Source organism: Periplaneta americana, chromosome 2, assembly GCF_040183065.1.
Source record: "Periplaneta americana isolate PAMFEO1 chromosome 2, P.americana_PAMFEO1_priV1, whole genome shotgun sequence".
NCBI lineage: Eukaryota > Metazoa > Arthropoda > Insecta > Blattodea > Blattidae > Periplaneta > Periplaneta americana.
Window position 1 is genome coordinate 6,899,123 of NC_091118.1, and position 25,170 is coordinate 6,924,292.

At 35.6% G+C, this 25,170-nt stretch overlaps 1 protein-coding gene across 2 annotated transcripts in view; it reads left to right on the forward strand.

Annotated features, from left to right (window-relative positions):
• The first annotated feature begins 4,035 nt into the window (after positions 1-4,035).
• The window catches only part of LOC138712293 (ankyrin repeat domain-containing protein 17-like), a 40,975-nt gene continuing 19,840 nt past the window's right edge, over positions 4,036-25,170 (forward strand). For both annotated transcript variants that reach the window (XM_069843921.1, XM_069843928.1), the window contains exons 1-2: positions 4,036-4,366; positions 9,140-9,197. Coding sequence is in view for 1 of the 2 variants with exons in the window: in XM_069843928.1 (XP_069700029.1) it covers positions 9,177-9,197 (21 nt within the window). In the remaining variant the exon portion in view is untranslated. The remainder of the gene's footprint in view (positions 4,367-9,139; positions 9,198-25,170) is intronic.

The window sequence follows — 25,170 nt, forward strand, 5'->3', positions numbered from 1 at the left end:
TATTCCGTGTTAAAAGCTATGTTGGTGATAGTGAATAGCCTATACAACTATTAAAATAATATACCGTAGGAGGGGGTGAAAGTTCTAGTACTAATAAGGCAGCAGGCGCTAAGATGAACGTAGTTCAAACTGTGGAAAGCCTCGATATAAAGAAAGAAATACAATTAAATCCTGAATTGAATCGGAATATTGTAAATTTTAAGTGATTTGTATCAGATAAAATCTGAAGAAATACCAAATTTAAGGACCATATTTTATTTTCATTAAAGCTTTATTTTAATTAGCCATTTATACAATTCAGGATGTGGGCGTAACGTCAAACATCTGCTTATTTTTGTTCAACCTTCATTTGTTTTATTCCTTTTGTATTTTGTTTTCATTATTGGATGAAAATACAATATTAATGCAGCAGATTCCTTGCTTAAATTATACAATTTGGATCTGTGGCAGGGAGCAAAAAGGTCTTAAGTAAAAATTTTATACTTTGGAGGAAAGCAGTAGAAAGATTGAAATTGGTGTCAATTATAGAGTTTTTTTAATTAAGAGGTTTTTCCTGGATATTATTTGTTTATATTTCTTCTAAAATAGGTAATGTTGCTCATTTAACAATTTTCTTGATTATTTCCAAAAATAGCCGCACTTAAGCCCTTTTAAGACTAGAAACGTGAGTAGAAGGGACTATTAAACATAAGACCTTTTTCATGTCAAAATAAATGAGAAATGTAAATTATTAGAATGCAAAATGGGTCTTAAACAATTATAGGACTGTTTACCCTGATGCTTAAAGTTTTGAAAGGAAAGGGCATCAGTATGTGATAAAATGGCTGAAATCAAGTTAGACCCTTTTAATAGGGAAGCATGGAAAGTAAACTTGTGATGGTTTGTAAGAAATAAATTATTAAATATTCTTAAGCTCTTTATTCTATGTGTGCTCGATTCAAAAAGTACTTAGGACATTTGGTAACGCTCTATAAATCCAGTCAGGAGTCTTATTTGACTTTAGTCGTTTTATCAGATTGTAGAGAATTGTTTCTGCTTTCAGAATTATAAAAATCTCATTTTCACAAAAAATTGACTTAAGACATTTTTCCTCCCGGCCACAGAGATAATGAATTATGAATTATTTTTCTTTGGATAGAATACTTCCTGAATTGCATCCAAATATTGTAAATGATCTCAGCTCTGCAATAACTTCAGTTCGTCATCGTAGGGAGGTAAGTTAACTTGCTTCACTTGGGAGACAAGTTCTGGTTATTTCGTCAACACAGAACACACATAATAGCATTTTACCATAGCAACAGTGGAAAAAATTGAGTAATTTAAAACTAAACAAATACACTGATGAACACATGAAACACGAAATAGCACGCTGAGCGCTGACTTGGACAATGTTGAGACTGATTCTGAATTCACTGCTGTGATGTTTTGAACCAGACGAGAAGAGCATGCGTTTAGTGTGGTTGTCGCAGTGGTTCGAATTTTGTTATTTTTGGTATTGCACCGGTGGTAAAGGGACTTTGAAGCTGTTTCATCTCATTAAAATAAAATTATAGTCTTGAAATTTTGGCCAGAAAGAAGGGTTTCGCCCAGCCTGCCACGCTCTTGGTTAAGGGTGAGTCAGAAAACACCACTGGAGGGTGAAAACTATACTACGTTTCTGGAATCTGTTAAGTAAGTCGATGCAATTGAGTGGAGTCGATGACAAGCGAATAGGGGTAGCCTATCAGTTCGGCAGTGTATTGCGGGCTGCATCGGCTCACAGCCGCTAAGTTTAAGATGCGCGTGGAAGAAAGTGGTAGATAGGGTGGCATTTTAGACTCTCGTCTTCAAGCAATGCTTTCTCCCAGAGAGGTCGTCGGACTGGTCCTCTCCAATCACTACTTGGATGATCGTCAACCTCTGCTAAGGCACGTGGACTTGAGGCAAGCAGCCAGCTGGTCAGTCTGGACGGTTGAAGGGCTGTACAGCCACGGAAAAACAGAGAGAAAGCATAGCCTATTAGTTGTTTTTAACGACTCTGTACCAACTAGCTACACAGTTTATTATTGTTGTTTAATATGATAGCGGAACGGAATTGAACGAGATGAGACTGAGAATTTGATTACCCAACATTCGTCTTACAGGTCTCTTTGGAAAAAACCCTCAGAAACATGTAATCAGGCATTCGGCCCAATTGGGAATCGAACCCACGACCGAGCGCAACCCCGGATCACTAGAAAAACTCACTACGGAGTGATTTATGCCGGTGGCGTGCAGAAAGGGGCATCTGCGGAAATACGGGATGAGTGACGTCACACAAAATTCAATGGAACGTCATTCTGAATTCCTTTCCATGGAAGCAACCCTTCAACTGTTACAATATATAAAGATTTCTATGAACCCATTTTGTAACACTGTCTGTTTTCCCTTCAGATTCTTGTTGTAGATTACACAGATTCTGTAATATGTCTACTGTAGTTTGAAGCAGAATTCTGAAGTACTTCATTCTGTAGGCCAGCGTATAGGTAATTAAGTAGGACACTTCGCGTCGGTACCTTTGATGTAGCCGGACTGATTTCAATGACCTTCAAGCCAGCTAGAGCGTGAGGTTCTGCTTTCTCCCTAGATTTGGCGCTGACATCACATCAGCTAGCAGTCGACACAGCGGAAATATAACACATATAATTAATACATCTAGGTACATTATGTACGCAAATAAAATAAATTGGATCCATAAAATAATAAATCCGGCATTAACTGTAATGTCTAGACTCTAGAGTTCCTTTATAATGAGAGTTGAGACGTTGACCCCAACAACAATTAAAATATGTACTGATTTTATAGCACTGAAAATGGAAAAACAAAACTCCTATGAGAAGTAAAACCATAGGCCTATTCCTATATTATGTTATATACAAATATTAAACGAATTTGATAATTAATTTTATAATATCTTATATTATTTTATAATATAATTTAGTATATCTGAAATATAAAAAAGTATTATTACGACTAGTTTGTCATTGAGAAATAAGGAAAAGCTGTTAACTTAAATTTATTTGAAGCAAAGCGTTACTAGATTATGCACTAGGGTAGGCGATGTTTGGATCCTGTGTCTCAACTCTATTCTCAATTATTATCTTAGCGTATGCTCGATTACACTAACCTCTAGCGCTTGAAAGTGGAACTAAACGCCGGCGCACAGAGAAACAAAAGACAGGAAAGTTCGCTCAGTGTCCATTCTTCATAATCCCTATTCGCTGTGTAGGCCTTCAACATCTTCAAGATTTGCGAATTACAGCTTCCATCTTCAGTCAGACCTGAATGATCACTTAGTCTATAGGACTCGTTATGCCTGGTTACCCCAAACAACTCCAGTGCCGAATCCTATCTCAAATCTTTATTGTAAACATTTGTTCTCAGTGCCAAGTCTTGTGTTGCATTAACTTAATCAAGACTTCCATCTTTTCCTCTTGAGAAACAGTGATATGATACTCCACGTATCATCAATGAAAAACTGTAGAGAAATAAATATGAAGTTCTGAGTCATTCAACATACAGTCCGGATATGACGCAATCACCTTATCATTGCCTTCATGTATGAACAGATGCGAAGATGCGTTATCGAAACCAGTTAAGAATTTCAATGGGGTGGGCGTTATATTCTTCCTTATGGAATATCAGAAGAAACGTTTACAGCAGGATTATTTTCAAATCTTGGAAGCGAAGGAAAATGTATCCATAGAAATTATATTTTGTACAGTAATCAAGAAAGACAGAACCTTTATCACACGGTGAGTAGATTGTTGTGCAACATCTCTGGACACGATAACAAGCTCTTGACTTGTGGTACCAGTCATGTCATTTTTCTCATTAAATATTTATCTTATCATTACTTTGGAACTTTATCTTATCATAATCCTTTCTCCCATTGGCTGTCTTCAAACGTCACTAGCATGATCTCCTCTTCCTTGCTTGTGTAAGCTACCTCACAGCTTTATCTGGCTGTTTGTTAACCGGTAGATAAGGCAGTATAAAACTCCTCAGAAGCAGGGCTGTATCACTACTCATTCTCGTTTTCAACCAAGTGGTTTTTGGTTCGAACTTCTTCACTTTTCTCTCCGTGTACAAAGTCTGTGTACGATTGTGTTCGGAATTGACCAGAACTCCGTCACCGTTGGTAGCACCGTTCTTCGTTTCGCACAGTGTTAACAGAACTTCATTTTCAAAGCTATTCGGCGATGTGTGCAATGGAGGGGAAAGAAACTGATCACCCTACCTCATTGTTTCCTAGTCTAGTTGCCTCATAAGTGGTGCCTTCTTGGTATCACTTGTGAGGTTCAGACATGTCTTCGGACATTGACTAAACAACAACAACAACAACAAGGTAAGTTCTTGCTGTGTAACAACAGCTTCTTCTTCATAATCATATAGGCTAACAGTGTGGAACTGATAAACAGGCTTCCAGAGTTTGGACCCGATAAAATAAGTTTACTGTGCATGCACTATAGGTTGTTGACTCGCTGCAGGTAGATAGAGATGTGTTGAGCTAACAACGTTGCTATTTAGAGTAGAGTACGGTAGTATGGGGGAACACACACATATGGGCATTCTGAAAGTAAATATACATTACACAATGACAATGTCAAAAGAATGTGAAAAGCATTTATTCTCCTGTCTTTTACAAGCATTTGTGTTTAATTATACATTATCCTATTGGTTGTCTTTAGGAAGTGCAGTTACAGTACCGAATTGCAATGTACTACAAGATACATTCTCAGTGTCTCAAACGTAAATCTTTTTCGGTTATCTGCCAAACACAGTTTGTACTGCAGAAAGCTGCGCTCTACGTCGCATGACGTGATAGGAGCAAAACGAAAAAACCTAACATCATTGCAGTCTCTAAGAGACAGTCCTTTATTCTCGGGTGACTCTATGTCCACTAATTTGCTGTTTATGTTACACAATGCTCCATATCCGTTATTTTTTACATAAAATTGATTTCCACTTCTGTTTTACACGTTCAGTACCCGGTGTACTTGATGTCTCATTAATTCTCTGCATCATTTTCTAAATTAATTTGAGGGCTTCGGGCATCTCTTGCTCTGACTTTTCTAACCGTGTAATAGTTTCAGACACAGTTTGTATGAACACCAAATTATTCGTCAGAACCTTCAAATCCAGAGCGTTTTCCTTTGCGTACTTGTTGTCATTCATTCTACAGTACCCCACCCACTGTACGCTTTACCACTATACTCAGTACGCCGTTATGCGGATTTCCCACTGAACTGCTCTATTGGGTCCGAAGTCTCGAAGCCTGCTGATAAAAAATGAATACCTGCTTCTCCCATCACTGGCTACTGATAAGGGTCTCTGCACTCCCATAATTCAATTTTTCCATATCAGAATGAATTTTTTATCCACTTCTTTTATGACATATTATCCCCTACTGGTCTGAACAGAATTTTGAAATATGTAGCCTATCTGTTGTACAGAAAAGAAATCTTGAATAGTCTCTCACCGCTTCAAGTGCAGAACACGAACCCTCTCGTCCCGCATTTCCGCTGGACGAAACAGAATTCCTTCCCAACCGGCACAGGCAGGCGAAGTTGCGTGTTGGTCGTAATTCAGCCAATCAGAATGCAGGAACTAGTAATATCTGAATACGGCTACATAATCTATATATATAATTTGAACTGGTAATGAAAATTATGGGAAAACGGCTGAACGGATTATAATAAATGACCCCTCATTTTGAAGCTTGGAACCCAAAGTTTTTCAGAAAAATAGTAGTTTTCAGTGAAATGTCAATTTTTCAACATAATTATCCTGTTTTCTAAAATCCATCTGTCGTCAGTAATTGCATTTCAGAATAAAACAAAACACACACTGCAGTAAACAATATTACACGAAGGCCATGATCTGCAAGAATGCTGACATATTTAGAGCTCAAATTAAATTGGTTATTAAAAACTTCAAGACTTGCTAAAACAATTCACAAGTCTGATTCTGTGGTGTGTAATTTTCTGAGTATAGTTGTGTATTGGATATTAAAAACTACAAAACTTGAGGTGGTTTGATGACATTATTACCATTAGAAATGAAATATTATTATAGTTAATGCCATTATGTCACTGTTTTTCATTAATTATACATATTATTGCTATATTGATGATATGAAAGTGAAACGTTTTGGGGTTATATAAGTAGATGTAGAGAATATCTTAAATTAGATCTTGATTTCTATAATTTACTAAGTGGCGTATATATAGTATATGTTACTGAAAACTATAAAAGTTACGTCAGATAATAATATTGTTATTAATAACCAAATGTTTTTATAGTTATTAATCAAGTGAGGTTGGGTCTTTTTCACATATTTAATGGCGGTGTGTTGTAGATATTTATAGGCCTATACGTGATTCTCTTCAATATTGGTTCGAGAGAGCGCAAGAATTAGAGTTCCTAAGGAAAGACCAAATAAGAGGCCTACAAGATTTTTTAGTCTCCCGATCATTTCAGCAAGATCTCTTAGCAGGATAAAATGATTTTACTCTCTACATTTCAAGGTAGTTTACGAAACATGCAGCAGCTAAACCAAGATGCTATGTCTATTGTTCAAAAGCATATCAAATGTGATATATATATTTTTTTTAACTCTCACCTACAATCCACAATGACCTGAAATAGCTACTGCTTTACTCCCACATGAAAAACCGTCTGATCGTCCTGACATTGTTACTTGCGTTTTCGCTTTCTAACTAAAAACTGAAGGTGTATAGGTTCAAGAAAAAGTATTTGGCATAAAAACGCCGTTCAGAGGGATTATGTTTCATTACTATGGAAGCAAATAACTTTCCGAATGTCTGGTATTCTTCATTGAAAATAAATCTGAAAAATGTTTATTTGAACGTCTAATGAACTTAGTTTGCAGCATTTGCTGCACAAGCCACTAGTGTGTTTATAAATTGTAAGAAGTACACTACTAGACAAAAATAAGCACACGTTGACCATAATGAATGAATTAACAGCCGATTGTCCCTGAAGGGCTAGGGCCCCCTCCTGCGAGGGGTAGCTCGGTAAGACTGACGCCGGGAGCCAGTCCGTGTACCGGAACACAGCGCGAGAAATGCGTTAGCTACGTGTTTAGTTGTAATTGATGTTCAGTACATTTGATACTGTTGATCATGCAATCCTTATTAGCAAGCTGCAACATATAGCAATCAGTAGGATTAGGGTAGAGTAGCATAAATCGCACCGCTTCCTAAATGGCACCACTGCTAGTTTAAAACATGTTACTGTAGTAGTGTGGCATCTAGTGGTATTGTTACAATCTACCACATGAACTTCCACCACAGTCTACTATAGACCTATACATTCACGAAGCTTGGGGTGATTTTTTTTTTGCATTTTTCGCGATAGTTGCTAGCCGCTTGGAGCGCTGTGAGTACTAGGAACAACAGACTGTGTCACTGCCATCGTGATCTAATACAGGCCGTAAGGCAGACCATGTGACTCGCTTAACCCGATCACGAAGGGCGGCGTTTCAACCATATAAATTAATTGGAATGCATAAAGAATAACATATATTTCTCTAAAATGTAGTGTAATTCCGTTAATAAAATTTAAAACAATGATTAGGAGACACTTCAGACATAATCACTTGCGAGTTAAGGTGTAATATTATTTTTTTGTGTGAAAATTACGTTGTTCGTGTGTGTGTAATACCTGACTTTATTTCGATTAAATATTGCGAAATTCTTGTACATTCATTTATACACGATTCAATAATTTTGAGTTGCACCCGCACGGATATTTAGATATGTTGAAATTATAGGTTATGTTTACTGTACCAGTTGCCCATTTCTGTTTAATTTTAGTGGTCTCCAATGCCCTGCCACTACATATGTATGTTATATCACATGGATATTATAGGTTATGTTTACTATATTTAACTTATATTCCTATATTCGCAATTATACATTATAATTAAACATAATATCATGTATGACACCCGTCACATTCTATTTGTCTGTATTTTAATACTACAATTGAGTACTGAATTGTATTTACTGTACCTACTACCTAAGAGACGAAGTAACACAATCGTACGTACACTAATTTCATAGGAGTGGTATGGTAAATTTTGTGTCTAGAATTAAGGGAGGTAGATGTGCTAAATTAAAATCACAATATAAATTCGCTTTATTGAACCTCAAAACAGCTTCCATTCTAAACTATGTTGATGCGAACAGATTATGTTAAGACGTAAAATTCTCTTCACATTAATTATTTCTGCAACACATTACGGAACAAGAAGTAAACGGAACTTATGGATACATTACACTAAATAAAACTTAGCTATGATACGCAATAAAGTTATAATATAATATTTCACTGAGCTCCATACACTGAAATAGAAAAGCCGAACATACATTACGGTCTGGTCTAGATCGAAAAGGCATTGACTGTGCCGTATTTCGCATTGTTGTGAAAAGTTGTGTAAACTGTGAAATGTTCGTTATCGGTTGTAATAACTGTAAATAGCTAAAATACAATAATTTGAATAATAATATGGGACAAGAAGACGTTTGTGGTACTGCAAGGATACATCAGGACATTGAGAAATTATAAGCGCAATAAAGAAGAAATACACATTCTTTGATAAGAGAATTGCACGAATTGTCGATAGGTATGAAGCCTGTAACGGGAGTAACATCCTTGGTTACCTACGTACCATAGGTCACAACTTCAGTGGAAATTTTGGTTGAATTTCCATAAAACAGGGTGAATGTATGCGACTTCAAAATCCAAGCTAATACAGAGCATTAAAATAATTATACAGCGATGTTATGGACTCATAATAAAAACAACCTAAATGTAATCTGTACTTATTATTTTGATGACAAAATTCCCTCAGTATATAAAAAACTAAGAAAAAATATATAAGATAACGAAATATCTTCGATGACAAAATCCCCTAAGTAACAATAAACATGATGACAAAATTTATTTGACGACTAAAAAACTAATAACGACAAATAGGTGACGAACTATAACGGTGACGAAATTTCCGGTTACGACATGCCCTAGACCCCAATATTACATGTGACTTTGCTATATTTAGGCTAAATTGTTAATATCAAATAATTGTTTCCAGATTTGTTTAACGACGTTTGATCACATCAGCAGCAGGGATGGCCGCCAGCAGGAAGTGCGTAAGTACCTGATATCAGCAGACACTGCGTTTCATAATAGTCTGTTTACTTCGTACGATTAAATTTAAAAAAGGAAAACAGCGGAATTTCATATTTTCTCCAGTTCACATAGGCTACAGTCTGAAGGACTGATCTTAAGTTATTTGGGATTCGTTGTCACGTAGGTTATTGAAGTGTTATCTCTAACAATGACAGAAATAGAATTTAAAACGTCCAGGACTGAAGTAATAGGTACGTAACTATAATGTAAGTAACCAGGGGTGGGACAGCCCATGCCACAGATCACAAACAGGAAGATGTGCAGCTCAATGCTTAAACGATGCCAACGTAGGATGCCAGGACGACCGTAGAGCCATCTGCTGGCGATTGTAAATCTGAAGTCGGTAACAGCATTTACTATTTTACCACCCACCTCTCTTTCTGTATCGGTAACAATATTCACTGCTACATCAGACCATCTTATTCACTACTGCAATGTACATCATTCATATTCCATTTCGATTACAATTTTATCCTCCACTTTCCAGCCCACCTGCTAGTAACAATAGTCAATAGTTACCAGCTTCGTATTTCGCGTTGGATAGGGAATGGAAAGGGCTCGTTTTTTTATAACTCTTAAGGGATGAAATGTCTTATACGTGTTCAACAGATTATCAGGTAAGGAGTTGATACTTACTGGGTTTTAAATGGAAATGTATTTACTGAAATTGTAAAAATAAATGAAACATAACGAGTTTATTATTGGTACGCTTCATGCACACAAATGCGAAAGAATTAAGGTACGTAATACGTGTAGGCTCAAACAGAAGGAATCCGGACTTGCCATTCTTTCCACAATCCGAAATATGTTGAGAGGCATGTAATATTGTTCCCTTAATCCTATCTCGTTAAATGACTTCCGTCTTGGGACCTGCAGAGAGTAATACAACCGTGTTTTTTATAGGTGACTCTAACATTGAAACATACGATTAGCTGTGTATCTTTTAATATCGCAATAAACAACAAAAGGTTTTTATTTGGTATCGTGGACTTCATCTGTAGTAACTTAATAGAGCCCAGACACCTGGTACACAGCATGTTTTGACCCTGGTTTTCTGTGACATGATGGAATCATAGAAAACAATGTTGTGATATTTCTTACATCCCTAATAAATAACACATATCATGTATTTAATTCTTTTACATTTGTTTTCTTGCAGCGTATCTGTCATCTCACCTTACAATAAGCTCAGCGATAGTATGTGAAAACTACATCACAATAATTCACGTTATGTTTAATATGGTATTTATAATTTCATTAAATACATTTCCATTTAGCCTATATAATTAGCAGTAAGTATGTATTAACTGCTTACCTGATATTTTGTTGAATCGATTAAAAGAACACGTATAACACACACTAACAAAAGACGTGAACAGTACTATATTCTGCTGGTACTATGGCCACTGGGCTCGAACGTTACAATTTGAATTTCAAATGAAAATACGGTCCACATACGTCGCTCACGATTGGAGCAGAATTCGATTTGTTTGCCACCTACTGAGAAATGAAGGAACGATCAATTATTGAAGACAGACTCCGTTAGATGTCTATTTCATATATGAAATCTTCCGATCAGAGTTGCACCCCCCTGGCCCATGATGTGTCTACTCTGACCAGACAACAGCTGGCTTTACATCACACCTCTCAGCAGAGACTATTTACAAGAAAGACACAAACTCTACAATGCACGTGTGTACTGTGTAGTTAAGGGGAGGCAGGGGTGAAATTTTCGAACAAAACTGAAGAAAAAATGAAAATTTGGTTTTTTACATTTTTATTATCTTTATTTTCATATTCCGATGTTAGTTTTTGATTTTGTACCCTTTAAAAATATGAAATTAAAACCAAGATAACTGTATTACTATATTATTCCCATAATAAACTAATACTTATCATTATTTATATACCTTCTCTGAACATATAAATAAAAAGGAATATTGAAAATTTCTTACAATATGGTGCATGGAGCATTTTATATCAAACGATATAAAGTTTTATAAAATTATTAATATTTACAGAACTATTGTACTTAGAAAGTTTAAACTTGGTATGTCCATCACTAATAACATACTTAGCATCCATGATCAATTTCAAACAAATCGGATAAATTTTGTGGATTTTGAAATATTCACCTCTGCCTCCCTTTAAAATGAAAAATCAATATTCTAAATTATAATTTTTTTTAACGTCTCAATTTGTGAAATACCAGTGGTATCGGTTATGGTCTAATAAATCAACAATAAACATAAAACTGTCAGGATTCGGATACGTTCTCTTGTCTTCCTTATGGCGTGCGTTAAAGTGAATGTGGAAAAATATGGACATGCCTCAACAGAAATCAGCAAAGTGTACTTTATACGATGACTCTTAGATGACTACTGAAATTGAAATGAAAAATGTAAGTACGTTAACTATGCTCCTCTAACCTCTGTCTGTGTGGAGAGTTCCTTCTCCGCTTACAGACTGATATTGACTGACAAAAGGCAGTTTGAAATTGGAGACTTTGGAAAAGATGAGTGTTATATGTAATGCAAAACAAATTGCAGTGCAGTAATTTTTTATTGCTTGACTTCTGTCTAAGAAAAAAACTTAGGGCTATTATATTATTTTAAGTGTCTAGAGAAGGCCAGCTTAAATAAGCCATTACTATAATAATAATAATAATAATAATAATAATAATAATAATAATAATAATAATAATAATAATAATAATAATAATAAAAATAATAATAATAGTATAAATAACAATATTATTATTGTTATTATTATTACTATCATTATTATTATTACTATTATCATTATTATTTTATTAATTTACAAGCTAACTTTAGATGCCTAAGCGGACGTACCTTTTTTAGTACTGTCCTCAGATCCGAAGCGTAATTGTAATTACACGTGCGGTCAGTTATGCTTTCCCCACGGCGCACAGTGGGGTATTTGGTCGATTTAGGCGGCCAAAATTATTTTTTCACTTCAGTTGAGCCTAAACGTGAAGTCTTACTAACTGATTGTGTATTAAGCTGTACAAGATACTTTTTTATGAAGAAAAATATAATTTCTACATTTTTAAGCCATTTAATTAGGACCTATTCCTTATAATCAAAATTTAAGTTTAATCTATTTTATTATTATTTCAAATCTGACTCACATTGATCAGACGGGTGGTGGTGGTGGTTATGAGAGCTAAGGTTGATCAGAAAATTCTGTTTGTTATGTTAGTAGATTCTTTGACAAATCTTATTCTAATAGCGCGACAATAACCTGGCTTAGAAGAAGTTGCGTTCTATCAGATCAACTTCTTATTTTGCTACAAATTAGTTGAAGTGGTACAAAAGAACTCTGAGAAATATCTGTATCGGGATCATATAATTGTGAAATCTCTGTTAATATTAAGCATTCTGTGATTAATCACATCCTTACTTACTTACTGGCTTTTAAGAAACCCGCAGGTTCATTGCCGCCCTAACATAAGCCCGCCATAGGTCCCTATCTTAAGCAAGATTAATCCAGTCTCTACCATCATATCCCACCTCCCTCAAATCCATTTCAAAATTATCCTCCCATCTACGTCTCGGTCTCTCCAAAAGTCGTTTTCCCTCCGGCCTCCCAACTAACACTCTATATGTGTTTCTGCATTCGCCCATACGTGCTACATGCCCTGCCCATCTCAAACGTCTGGATTTAATGTTCCTAATTATGTCAAGTGAAGAATACAATGCGTGCAGTTCTGCGTTGTGTAACTTTCTCCATTCTCCTGTAATTTCATCTCTCTTAGACCCAAATATTTTCCTAAGAATCTTATTCTCAAACACCCTTAACGTCTGTTCCTCTCTCAAAGTGAGAGTCCAAGTTTCACAACCATAAAGGCTTATCTTGGGGTTTCGTAACAGGAATTTTACGGTGATTGGTTGTTAGCCCTTCGCCCAACCCCCAAGCTGGAGGACCACCCCTCATCGGCTGTCCACGACTGCTTATTCAATATATTCGCAGCTACCCTCCATATCTGGAGGTCGTCTCCCTTATTCGGTACCCGAGGACCCATTTGCAAATTAATACCAATGAATTATTTTCGTCTTCACTTCAAGTTTTTACAACTCCTAGCAAAGGCGTGTAATCCTATAGTCCAAAAAAATCTGTAACTTTATCTAAGCAAAAGCATCGGTAACATCATATTACTGTTGTCTGGATAGCAATCCAGTTTTGCCTTCTGTAACACACTGTAGCAAGCTTTACTTTATATTATCTCATATCGTAATCTTCAAAGATCAGCTTCAACAAACATGCCAAGTTCCTAATGTCACCTCTGAATTTCTATGCAATTCTTCTGTCTTCTTTTGCTTCTCTCACTCAATTCCTGAAATGTCTTCGTTAGTCCCATCGATTCGTTACTTTAGGAATCACGAATAAAAAATCTCGGAGTGCATTTCGAATCTAATCTCAATTGGGATACGCATATTAAATATACATGTAAGAAGGCATTCTCTATTCTCCATTCACTAAAAAGATTGTATCATTATCCATCTAAATTAAAACACACGCTGGTACAGACACTCATTCTACCTCACTTCGAGCTCAGGATTGATTCCGCTCAGAAACTACAGCGTGTTCATAACGCGTGCGTCCACTTCATTTGTAATGTTCGATACTGTGATCATATCTCACCTTCTTTCGAGAAGTTATCATGGTTTAGGTTACATCAGTGATCGCCAAAAGCTGTGTCGCGACACTTGCCCCTGTCTCCACTCAAGCGTAACGATGACATCATATATCCACCCTCTGTTTACAGCCACCACTTCGATATAAATAAAGACCTTTATAAGCAGCGGACGTACGCATGTAATGTTACAAGTGTGTAGGATATTATGTTTCGATGTCTTTTCCAAAACAGATAGTAAGTAAAAACTTAATTTTAAGGAGCATGGGAGGAAAAGTATTTATTTTGTGCAGATGGCAAAAATATGAGATACTTAATTTGTTGTAAAATTTTAAATGAAGTATAAAAGAACAATGTACGTTGTCATTATTTTTCTTGTTATGAAGACTACCACGCCCTTACCTGTAACTTGAATAATAAACGAACAATAAAAAGTAACGGCTTCTATGTCTTAATCGGGGTAAAATACATCGACTTTTTTTTTTTGACGTATGTAGTGTAATTGGAATATTCCATTAATAAATAAACAATACAAATTATTGGCTTCTATGTTTTAATCGGTGTAAAATACTTCCACGTTTTTTTTCTACGTATGACTGTAATTTGAATATTTCATTAATAAATAAACAATAAAAAATCGGCTTCTATGTCTTAATCGGAGTAAAATACTTCAACTTTTTTGAAGTATGTAGTGTAATTTACAACTTCGTGACCAGTCTGGTACGTTTTTATAGTTTCAAATGTCTGCTGATGTAAAGTACACGCTCTTTCTATGGTAAATAGGAAAATAAATTATTTTATTTTATTAATAATACAAAAATAATTAATAGGAGGATAAAAAATTAACATGGAAAAAAGTATGTATAGTTATTAAGTAGAAGAATATTATATTGCTTTCGTTTTTTGGTCACAGTCCGTCTCTGCACTGTTATTCACTGCATTACCTGAGGAGATACCCACTCCACCCCTCTCCCTGCGATAGTGGTGTGCGGGTTGCATTTCTATTACGTCACAATTTCGTGGTGTTTGGCAACCACTGGGTTACATGAAAGGAGAAATCTGCACTCACTTTCTCTCTTATATCGAATTATGCACACTTCATCCCCCTGTTATATATTCGCTCGTTTTCATACTCTCTCTCTCGCTATCATAATATTAATACTCGATCACAACGCGATAACACGCTAGAAATTCCACTTCACACATCATCTCTGTATTCCTCATCTTTCACTGTTGCTACCTCTCGTCACTGGAACTCTCTGCCGCCTGAAGTCAAGAGCTGCCGAACATTGAAATCTTTCAAATCCAAGTTAGAAAATTATCTTATGACGAGTTGTCAAACTAACTTAATATTATGACAAGTGTTGTATTGCATGTTTCCACGTATTCACATTTTTTAGGTTCTAGTGATATTTAACTTATTTTATATTTTTGTTTTCATATTTTCCGATAATGGTATATCTATAATGTGATGGTCCACACCTGTGGAGTAACGGTCAGCGCGTCTGGCTGCGAAACCAGGTGGCCCGGGTTCGAATCCCGGTAGGGGCAAGTTACCTGGTTGAGGTTTTTTCCGGGATTTTCCCTCAACCCAATACGAGCAAATGCTGGGTAACTTTCGGTGATGGACCCCAGACTCATTTCACCGGCATTATCACCTTCATATCATTGAGACGCTAAATAACCTAGATGTTGATACAGCGTCGTAAAATAACCCAATAATATATATATATATATATATATATATATATATATAATGTGATAACTTGAGCTATATATAATCATAATTTTCCTTACTGTGTGTACCTAAAAATATTGTATTCATTGTATGCTTTGTACTGCACTATTTTATTATTATTATTATTATTATTATTATTATTATTATTATTATTTATCTTTATTATTGTTATTATTATCAATAATTGTCTTATTTTTTATACTTTGTATGTCTAATTTATTTTGACCTGCTGTTCACATTTTATTATGCTTTTTTCTTTCTTTCTGTATGTTATATATTATGTCTGATTTCTACTTACTTGTTGTTTACATTATATTATTATCTTATTCAGTTTTGTGTCTAAATTGTAGTGTATTTTATAAATTTGTAGTGTTTTTTGTAACGCAGTTTTACTCTTGGTTGAGAGTTAGAGAAGGCCGTATGGCCTTAACTCTGCCAGGTTAAATAAATCACTATTATTATTATTATTATTATTATTATTATTATTATTATTATTATTATTATTATTCCTTCTAGTCAATCACTGTTCTTCTTAATGCATGTATTTTCTTTTTTGTATACTATGGTCCATCTTGATTTCAATTGAGATTTAAAGTGTGAACATGTACGCTTTTTCTTTCATTTGTTGGTCTCAGTAGTTTTCATAGGTTAGTAGGTAATTTTTCACAAATTCTCTAATTTTTCGTTGATGCTTGGTTAACTTTGCAACTGCATCATGTTACACTACTTCGTTCCAGTCAGTGTATTGGCGTCCGGTTGCCCTGAAAGTCGAATAATATAAAACAGGAATAAACATAATATGGTCGAAGAATTTACATTTCTACTAACAGATATAGTTTATTTTCACTAATACCCTACTTACTTCATCCCTTCAAATATGAGTTTTCATTTGTAAATAATATTTTTTTCCTTCTCCTTCATATTTTGACATGTGGGGCCCTAAATGTTATTTCATGCAAAATTTATATTTTCAAAATTTGAAAAATTATTTTATCTTCCCTCCATTTTTCTTCAACACGTATTTGTATTTTTACAAAATAATTTATAAATTAATATTTGAACACCATAATATAAACAGTTTTATAAAATCTGTGCACTTACTACAGAATAAGCCGAAATTTTGGTGATGTGCATAATTATGCACACTGGGTCGCAAAGGGTTAATCAACCTATATCTTGGAAAACCGCGCGATTCCGCGGCAGATTTTTACGAAATCGTGAAGCAAAAGCCTGAACCTTTCTATTGCAGTAAAAAACAGTACCCGGAAGTGAACCAATAGGGATATCTTGTGCGAAGTTTTACCGCTAGATGGCAGGAGCGTTCCATGGGGCGCAACATGTTGTAGGACTATGTTATGTCATATGCTACAGTTGTTTACGTTTTCCCGCTTGTTGGTTTCCTGTGCGTATCAAAATTATATTTATAATTAGGCTATTTGGTATATCCTAGTATAATTTAATATAATTCAATATTTTCTTACCTCATAATTTAATTTAATTTACAATAAATAATAACGTAAACCTGTATAATATTGAGCGGTTCTCCGAGATGGGTGGGGAAATCTGCAGTATGCAGAATATAGATACGAGTACATTGAATGTTCATGAATTTAAACGAGAACTTTGAGAACGAGGTGCACGAATAAAAAAATGGGAACTATGTCGAAGGTGAATATTGCCTCTTTAATCATTAGTATTTAAGAACCGTAAGCTAAAAACAGGATATGCAGCCACCAATGTTGTTTTTTTATAGGGAAGGGACTATCGAGATTGAATTCCTTGTATTTTTTCTGTAGTTGGAGAAAGATCGAATGCAATTTTTAACAGGATGATATAATATGATCGCAATAGTATCACGATTAGTCGTGTGTTTTGTAGGTTAAGGACATGCAGTTTTGAATACTGTGTGGGATGATTTTGAAAATTTGAAGTTAAAACATGGTTTTAATAATTAGGGCACAGTACATTAAAAACATTATTCACGAAATGGATTTCACTAGGGATCGTCCTGGATAATAAACATCCCAGTTTATCGAGAGTTTACTGCAGGCGTAAACTTCGGAGACTCCTACAACTACTGCATATAATCTAAGCTGACATAGCTCGCTGTCGAGATTGCATAGGTTTTTATTTTTTTTTTTCTTTTTCCTCTTCCAAAATGAAACTATAGTCAACAATTCCTTACTTCAAGTAGTTACTTTTATTTAATAGCGAGGCGCAATTTAATTACTTATATTTTTTTAAAGTTTAAAGCATGTATTCAGAACATTTCTGGACCTGATTGAAGACAAAAAGCTTTCCCTGGTTTTTACGTATAGAAACATAACATAAATTTGCCGTTTTTAGTTGTTTTTAAGAGTATTTAATATCCTAATACACTACGTATATTCTCAATGTTCATATACCGAAAAACAAATACACACGCAAAGCGCATCCATCGAAGTACACGTGCGCTATCTGTTGGTGCTAGTTCAGGATATCCCTATACACATGGATTTAGCCTACGAAAATAATGGAAAAACGACATTTTTTCAGAGTCTTTGTCTTCGTCAAAATAATTACAATATCGATGAAAATATTTCAAATATATTCCCACTTACTTTCTTCATCAAAATCAGTAACTGTTCACTTCAAATCATACACGGAATAAATAATATTAATCGTAGAATGTAAGCTTACACAGGCAATGCCCAGAAAAGATATGTGCACTAAAAGAGATGGTCAAGTTTCGACTGTCATACGTCCTCAAGGTCTGCGCAAAGCGGTGGTAATTGGGCAATTTACTGTATTGATCCCTGGCTGTTCAGCTTTGCCATGTGGCATTTTCTCCCACCTAGAGTGGGTTTTAGAAAATCGGCCAAAGACCCCACTGTGCGGCGAGGGGTTTTCCGTAAGAGTGAGCCCCCACTCGTTTGCCGCGCACTGCAGGGAGTAGCAAACCAGCTGCTTCTTGTTGACTCCGCTGACTGTCGTAGCGCAGCTGTTCCCTGGTGTGTGTTGTGTTGTTCGTTACTTGATTCAACAGTGTACATAAAGTGTGTTATGCCTGTGAGTTTACAACAGCACAGCACAGTCTACTATATACAGTCGCGAAGCTCAATATGTAGTAAGAATGCAAACATGGGTAGTTGCCCACCACTAGGATCGCCACTATCGCCTCATCATCGCAGATCTCTCTCCTAGTAGACGACAAAATATGTTACACTTTCGTTGTGTTCTTTTGTTAAAATTAACACCTTCCTTCCATTATTGAAATATTAAATGCATAAAGTTAATTTATTATTTTAATGAAGTATATTAAATTCCACCATAAACTCGAAGATACCTGCAAGAAATAGGTTAATATTATTTTTGTTGTGCAAAACGAACTGAAATTTACTATAATAGCTTCACTCATTCAAGATTATAGCGATAATTAACTATGAAACCAATAAATATTAATTTGCATTTCCCTTTACAACAATAATAATGGAAATATGAATTAATGGAGTAACTTACGTGTACCGGTACTTGTAGTGTAGGCTTACGTAGTTAACAAAGTGGGATGAGGTTAAGCAATAATAATCACAGCAGAATTGGAAATAAAACGTGATCAATAAATTTTATTGTAACAGACTTTTTCTACGTCTCTAGTAAAGTAACAAATAAAAATAACAAAATTAACAGCTATAATTAAAAACATATCCTTTGAAAAAAAATGGCCTAAGCAATAATAATCCCACTAGAATTGAAAATAAAACGTGATCAATAAATTTCATTAAAACAAACTTAATTTTCTAATTACTACGTCTCTAGTAAAATATTATTATTCCAATTATTGTATTATTGTATTTTAGCCATTAACATTTTTAATTACAACCAATAACGAACATTTCATAAGCATCAATGTGAAATACGCAACGAGCTAGCACTCGATGGAAATACGACACAGTCCAAAGTCGACCGTGGACAGTCTATTGTTTCTAGTTGCTAACCGCTTGGAGCGCTTTATCACGAGATTTGCAAAAAATCACCTCAAGCTTCGCGACTGTATATAGTAGACTGTGAGCACAGCTTGTCTTCATTTACGATTCATGTGCAGTGTTGCCAATTCAGAGGTTTTCCCGCTAAATCTAGCTGTTTTGGATAACCGTCTCGAGGGTAAAATTATATTTTTATCAGTGGCGGTTCCTCGGGGGAGGGAAGGGAGGAACGTCCTCCTCATATTTTTCTTCTTCTGAAAGTAAATACCAAATAAAATATGTGCTTTAAAATTCGAGGAAAATTCGATAATTTTTAAGTTCACAGCTATAAGAAAATCTTGGTTGATCGAGTTTTAAACGCGCTCATGTGCTGCTAGAAAACTGTGAGAAAGATGCGAGATTGTTTGTGTGGAGGAAAGTCAATCCATTCCTCCTTTACTGCAGTTAACACACCTAGACAACAGCGCGGTAGCGGCCAGAGAAAGAAGCAAAGTTTTAAAGCGAGTAAATGAACGGAGAAGGAGGAGATCCTCCTCTGAATCAGTCATGGGCGGGAAATAGAAACCGACTGGTCGTGCAGCAAGCTCGCTACCGCTGCCATCTAACGATGTTGCATTCAACCAGACTAACACATCTTGGAGGAGGCACAATAAAAACAGTTTTAACGTAAAGTTGTAAGACACCATATAAACTTTTTTAAAATTATAAATGAAAATATATTATTCATTGAACTTTATATGTAATTATAGGGTACTATTCATGATTTGAAACTTTCGAGGATATTTGAAAGTTAAAGTCGGGTTTGTATAAAACAAAGGGGAAGTAGTTCTACGTTAGTATCGTAGATCATTTTGGCCACTGAAATTCACTTCCATTCATCGTCTACTAGACAGGACAAAATCCAAGTTGTGAGTTTTGTACAAATATATTCGAAATTGAAAGTACTCCAAACTACATTATTTTTAACATAAAAAATTAATCGGCCAAGGGCAGCTTTGAAAAATAATGGTAGTATGACTTTACAAGAACTGACATTTTTCAAAAGCATGTGATACTGAACATGTAAAATGTTCATGTGATAACACAGACCACGTGAATGGGTGCAGTGTTCTCGCTTTCCTAACAGATTATTTTTCATTCCCATAAAACGGTTCTGGTTACGTGTTAGTAGCTAGTCTCTTCCAACACTTGTGATGCTGTAGTGTACGCAAAAATGCTGCGAGGTTGTGAATTTCCTTGTAACGGTTAATTTGTGCAATTATTCAACAATGAATGGAAGTGAAAACATGTTATATTTTGGACAATTATTTAGGAAACTCAGTTTACAAGAACAGATTATTGCTATACAAAAGAGAGGCCAACCGGAACACTATCTGGTCTTACATGTATGCATGTAGGCTAATTTGTGGCATGTTTCATTCAAGAAGGTGTCATTTTATGCAGTTAACTTCTTTCCTCTTCTTAAGAAATATGTGGGAGCCGCCACTCATTTTTATCCCGCTTAGCGGGAATACTAGCGGTTTTTACTCTTTAAAGTTTCTGAAATGAAATTCATATTAGCGTTTAATACCGGTCGATTCTAACAATCGGAGAGTAATAAAATTTAAGTCCGGCTGCATTCTAATCAGACGTTAAAAATCGAACATCTGCTGCCGCCGTGATGTGACAACAATGACTGTAATATTATGTAGAGATTACAGACAGATTAAATTCAATTGCTTAAAGAATATTATTTGTGTAAGACGTGTACCGTGACAGTGTTAACTATTACTCGTTTTATAAATATGCCGGTACAATATCGTTAAACCTTTCTCTGTGCTATTTATCCGTAAATAATTGAGATGTGGGGCCTCCATATCAGCAACGGTTTCGTAAAGCGTGGACGTGAAGTGTAACTTAATGACAAACATAATTGAATTCTGGAGTGAAGCAGCCAGTTATAGGTACGCATTAGATATAAATCCTTTTCAATGGTTGGTTAATCTTATAGCAGGGTGACCGGACGTCCTGTTTTTAACGGGATTGTCCCTTTTTTCAGCCTCTTGTTCCCTTTCCGAGAAAAGTAGGCTAGGGACGCCAAATGTCCCGTTTTTTTTAAATGGCGTCCCGTTTTCTTAAATTATTTTTGAAATATTTCTTTTTCTTTTCTTTTATTTAATAATCATGTAAAATATTGATTAATTTTACATTGTTTCCATCAGATGTCACCGTAATGAATTCAATAAACGATGTTAATCACAAAATGTCATTTCAAAAATATGTCTTGCATGAACTTCTATAGTTTCCTGAAGGAAAGGCCAACACTTGTAGAGCAAATTCACTCATCAGAGAAATATGGTGCAGATTTATTTATTTATTTTAGTTGGTTATTTAACGACGCTGTATCAACTACTAGGTTATTTAGCGTCTATGAGATTGGTGATAGCGAGATGATATTTGGCGAGATGATGCCGAGGATTCGCCATAGATTACCTGGCATTCACATTACGGATGGGGAAAACCGAAATGCATATTTATGTACAGTTCATCTTTATGGGGAATCTTAAAATAGTTCAAAAGGTAATATGAGGCAAAAAAAACTGTTATGAAACAAGTTCAGAATACAGTGACATGGATAATATAATGTAAGATTAAATTAACCTGAAGTATTTTTAAACAGATAAGTTAATCTAATTACTCCAGACTATTTGCAATATAAAAAATGGTTAACAATGACTTTAGCAAAGTATGCCTGTTACTCTATTATGTATAATTATTTATTAGGCCATGTATAGCATAGTTATTGCAAACAGTGTAGTATTTATTACTTTAAAATAAATAAAACTGGACCTGAGGATTTGGAGAAAATATGTACCCTGGCTACGTACAGAAATGAATGTGGACAGGCTAGGAATAACTTACTACCCAGGGGACCTCACAGTCACAGGATTAAGTTATATCCCTGCGTTAGAAGATTCAGATGGGCTGCTAATTTGAGTGAGTGATTGTTACATTATAATATGCTTCTTATCAATACTAATTGCATGAGTATAAAATTGGAGGTCTTCCATTCATTGACGAAAACTTCATTGACCAACTTCTGCGAAAGTTAAACTTGTGCGCTATACTACATTATTATTATTATTATTATTATTATTATTATTATTATTATTATTATTAAATTGAATAATAGCAAATATGCATTAGAATCTAGAGATTTTTGTTAGAAAATCGCGGATTTTCTAAAGCCTTCTAGCGGGATTACATGAACAGCTGTTGTGGAGTAACGATCAGCGCGTAGGGCTGCGAAACCTGGTGGCCCGGGTTCGAATCCCGGTCGGGGGAAGTTACCTGGTTGAGGTTTTTTTCCGGGGTTTTCCCTCAACCCAATACGAGCAAATGCTGGGTAACTTTCGGTGATGGACCCCGGACTCATTTCACCGACATTATCACTTTCATATCATTCAGACGCTAAATAACCTAGACGTTAATACAGCGTCGTAAAATAATCCAATAAAATAAAAAAAATGAACAACTGTTGGCAACACTGTTCATGTGTGTTAACTCAGCTCGTGAAGTTCGAAGAAGTTAAGAGCCTCTATAATTTGTTTGTGTATTGTTGTATGGTCGGTTTGTTTTATTGTTTTACCCTCCCGCTAATCACGAGATCCGGCTAATGAGAGGCGTAAATTTATGGGTGTACTAGCAGTACCCGCAGAGACCTGCAAGAGAGCGATGCTTAACGATATCTGAGATCGGTTTTACCGAATGCACTTCGTGTGTAATCGCTCGAGCTCGGGTTTGGCCTGCGCTCGCTCGAGCTCGCCCGGGGGATCGCTCCCCTGTCGGAACGAGCGCTCGCTTCAACCACTGTACGCGAAGCAGTATGCTACAGTACTACGTAGTACAGCATTGGTAAAAATCGAATGCATTCATTTGATTATCAAAACCATTCGAAATAATAGAAATATTCACAATATCACTCGATTATTCATTGATTTTGCTTACCACCACAACAAGCCGTATGAAGTTACACAAAATATGTACTCGCGTAACAGAATATGTTCCATTTTAAGATAATGATAAGAGCTTCGAGTTCAGAATCATATGACGCAAAAATAGAATGATAAGCTTCGAATGTTCTGTGTGGTTGTAGCGTACTGACTCTTCTAACAGCCCCAGTATCTGACCCTGATCTTTATTAAATTAAACACCTGACCTACATGGCGATAAGAAAAGAGAGCGCTGCTCTCAGGCTACAGGCCTACGTATAGAATGAGTAATCAACATACTGCAATGTTAATGAACAATTCATTCATGCATTCGAATGATTTAATCCTACAATGGAATAATCATAGAAATCATTCGATTGTTTTCAACAATTATATATTTTAGTGGAAATTTAATTAATTACACATTTTTCTTTGTTTAGATTGAAACAGCCTGAAATGATTTTCTGTATAAATATATTTCATTCCTACTCAGTTTAACATTTAACTTCAAAAACAAACTGAGACACAAATTTAATCGTGATAATATTGTAAATGCAAATGAAATGTTTGGTTATATTACTATAAAATGTATATAAAACCGAGAAATTACATTTAATACGTGATAATTAAAAATGTCTATCGAAGTATGAAATGCAAATAATAAATTAGTAGCGATATATTTTGTTTCATCTCGAACGTAATATGAACTTTACTCATTAACTTGGGAATATTTTTATTTTAGTAGGTTATTTTACGACGCTTTATCAACAGCTTAGGTTATTTAGCGTCTGAATGAAATGAAGGTGATAATGCCGGTGAAATGAGTCTGGGGTCCAGCACCGAAAGTTACCCAGCATTTGCTCGTATTGGGTTGAGGGGAAAACCCCGGAAAAAACATTAACCAGGTAACTTGCCCCGACCGGGATTCGAACCCGGGCCACCTGGTTTCACGCTGACCGTTACTCCACAGGTGTGGACAATCCTATGTACTTTAAGGTATTCTTATCGCTTACTTCTCCGAATTTAGTCCAAGCAGAGCTAGTAGGTAACTGCTTTCCCTTTTCTTCCACTGCTCTGACTCTGCTGATTTAACTTTATTTTCGGCATATACTTTTGACATCGTGTCTTGTAATCTTCTACCATCAACAGAGACGGTGTCCGAGCCTCTGCTTGAGATCGACGTCGATACTATTGAATCATCTTCAACATTCGTTTTGATGAAACGTACTGATTAGACAAGCCTACGATTCACCTACTGCTTACTGCTACCGGAAGAGCGCTCATGAACACCGAGCGCTCGTCGTCAGACCCGATCGCTCGGTGTGTTGCCTTACTTCGTGATTTATCGGAACTATTCGTATATGATCGCTATTCATTCAGTCAGTGCCTTCCTGGACTGTAAGCGATATCCCGCGCTCGCTCTCTTGCAGGTCTCTAGTACCCGCACGCTTCGCTGCACGTGTTATAAATAAATAACATTGACTTAAATCTGTTACAAGTCCAAATACAGCTTTGTTATTGTTAGTGAATATTTAATTCATTATCAATTATAAATCGTTTGCTCCTGAATTACTTTCAAAGTTGTATTTAGAACTACAATGTAAC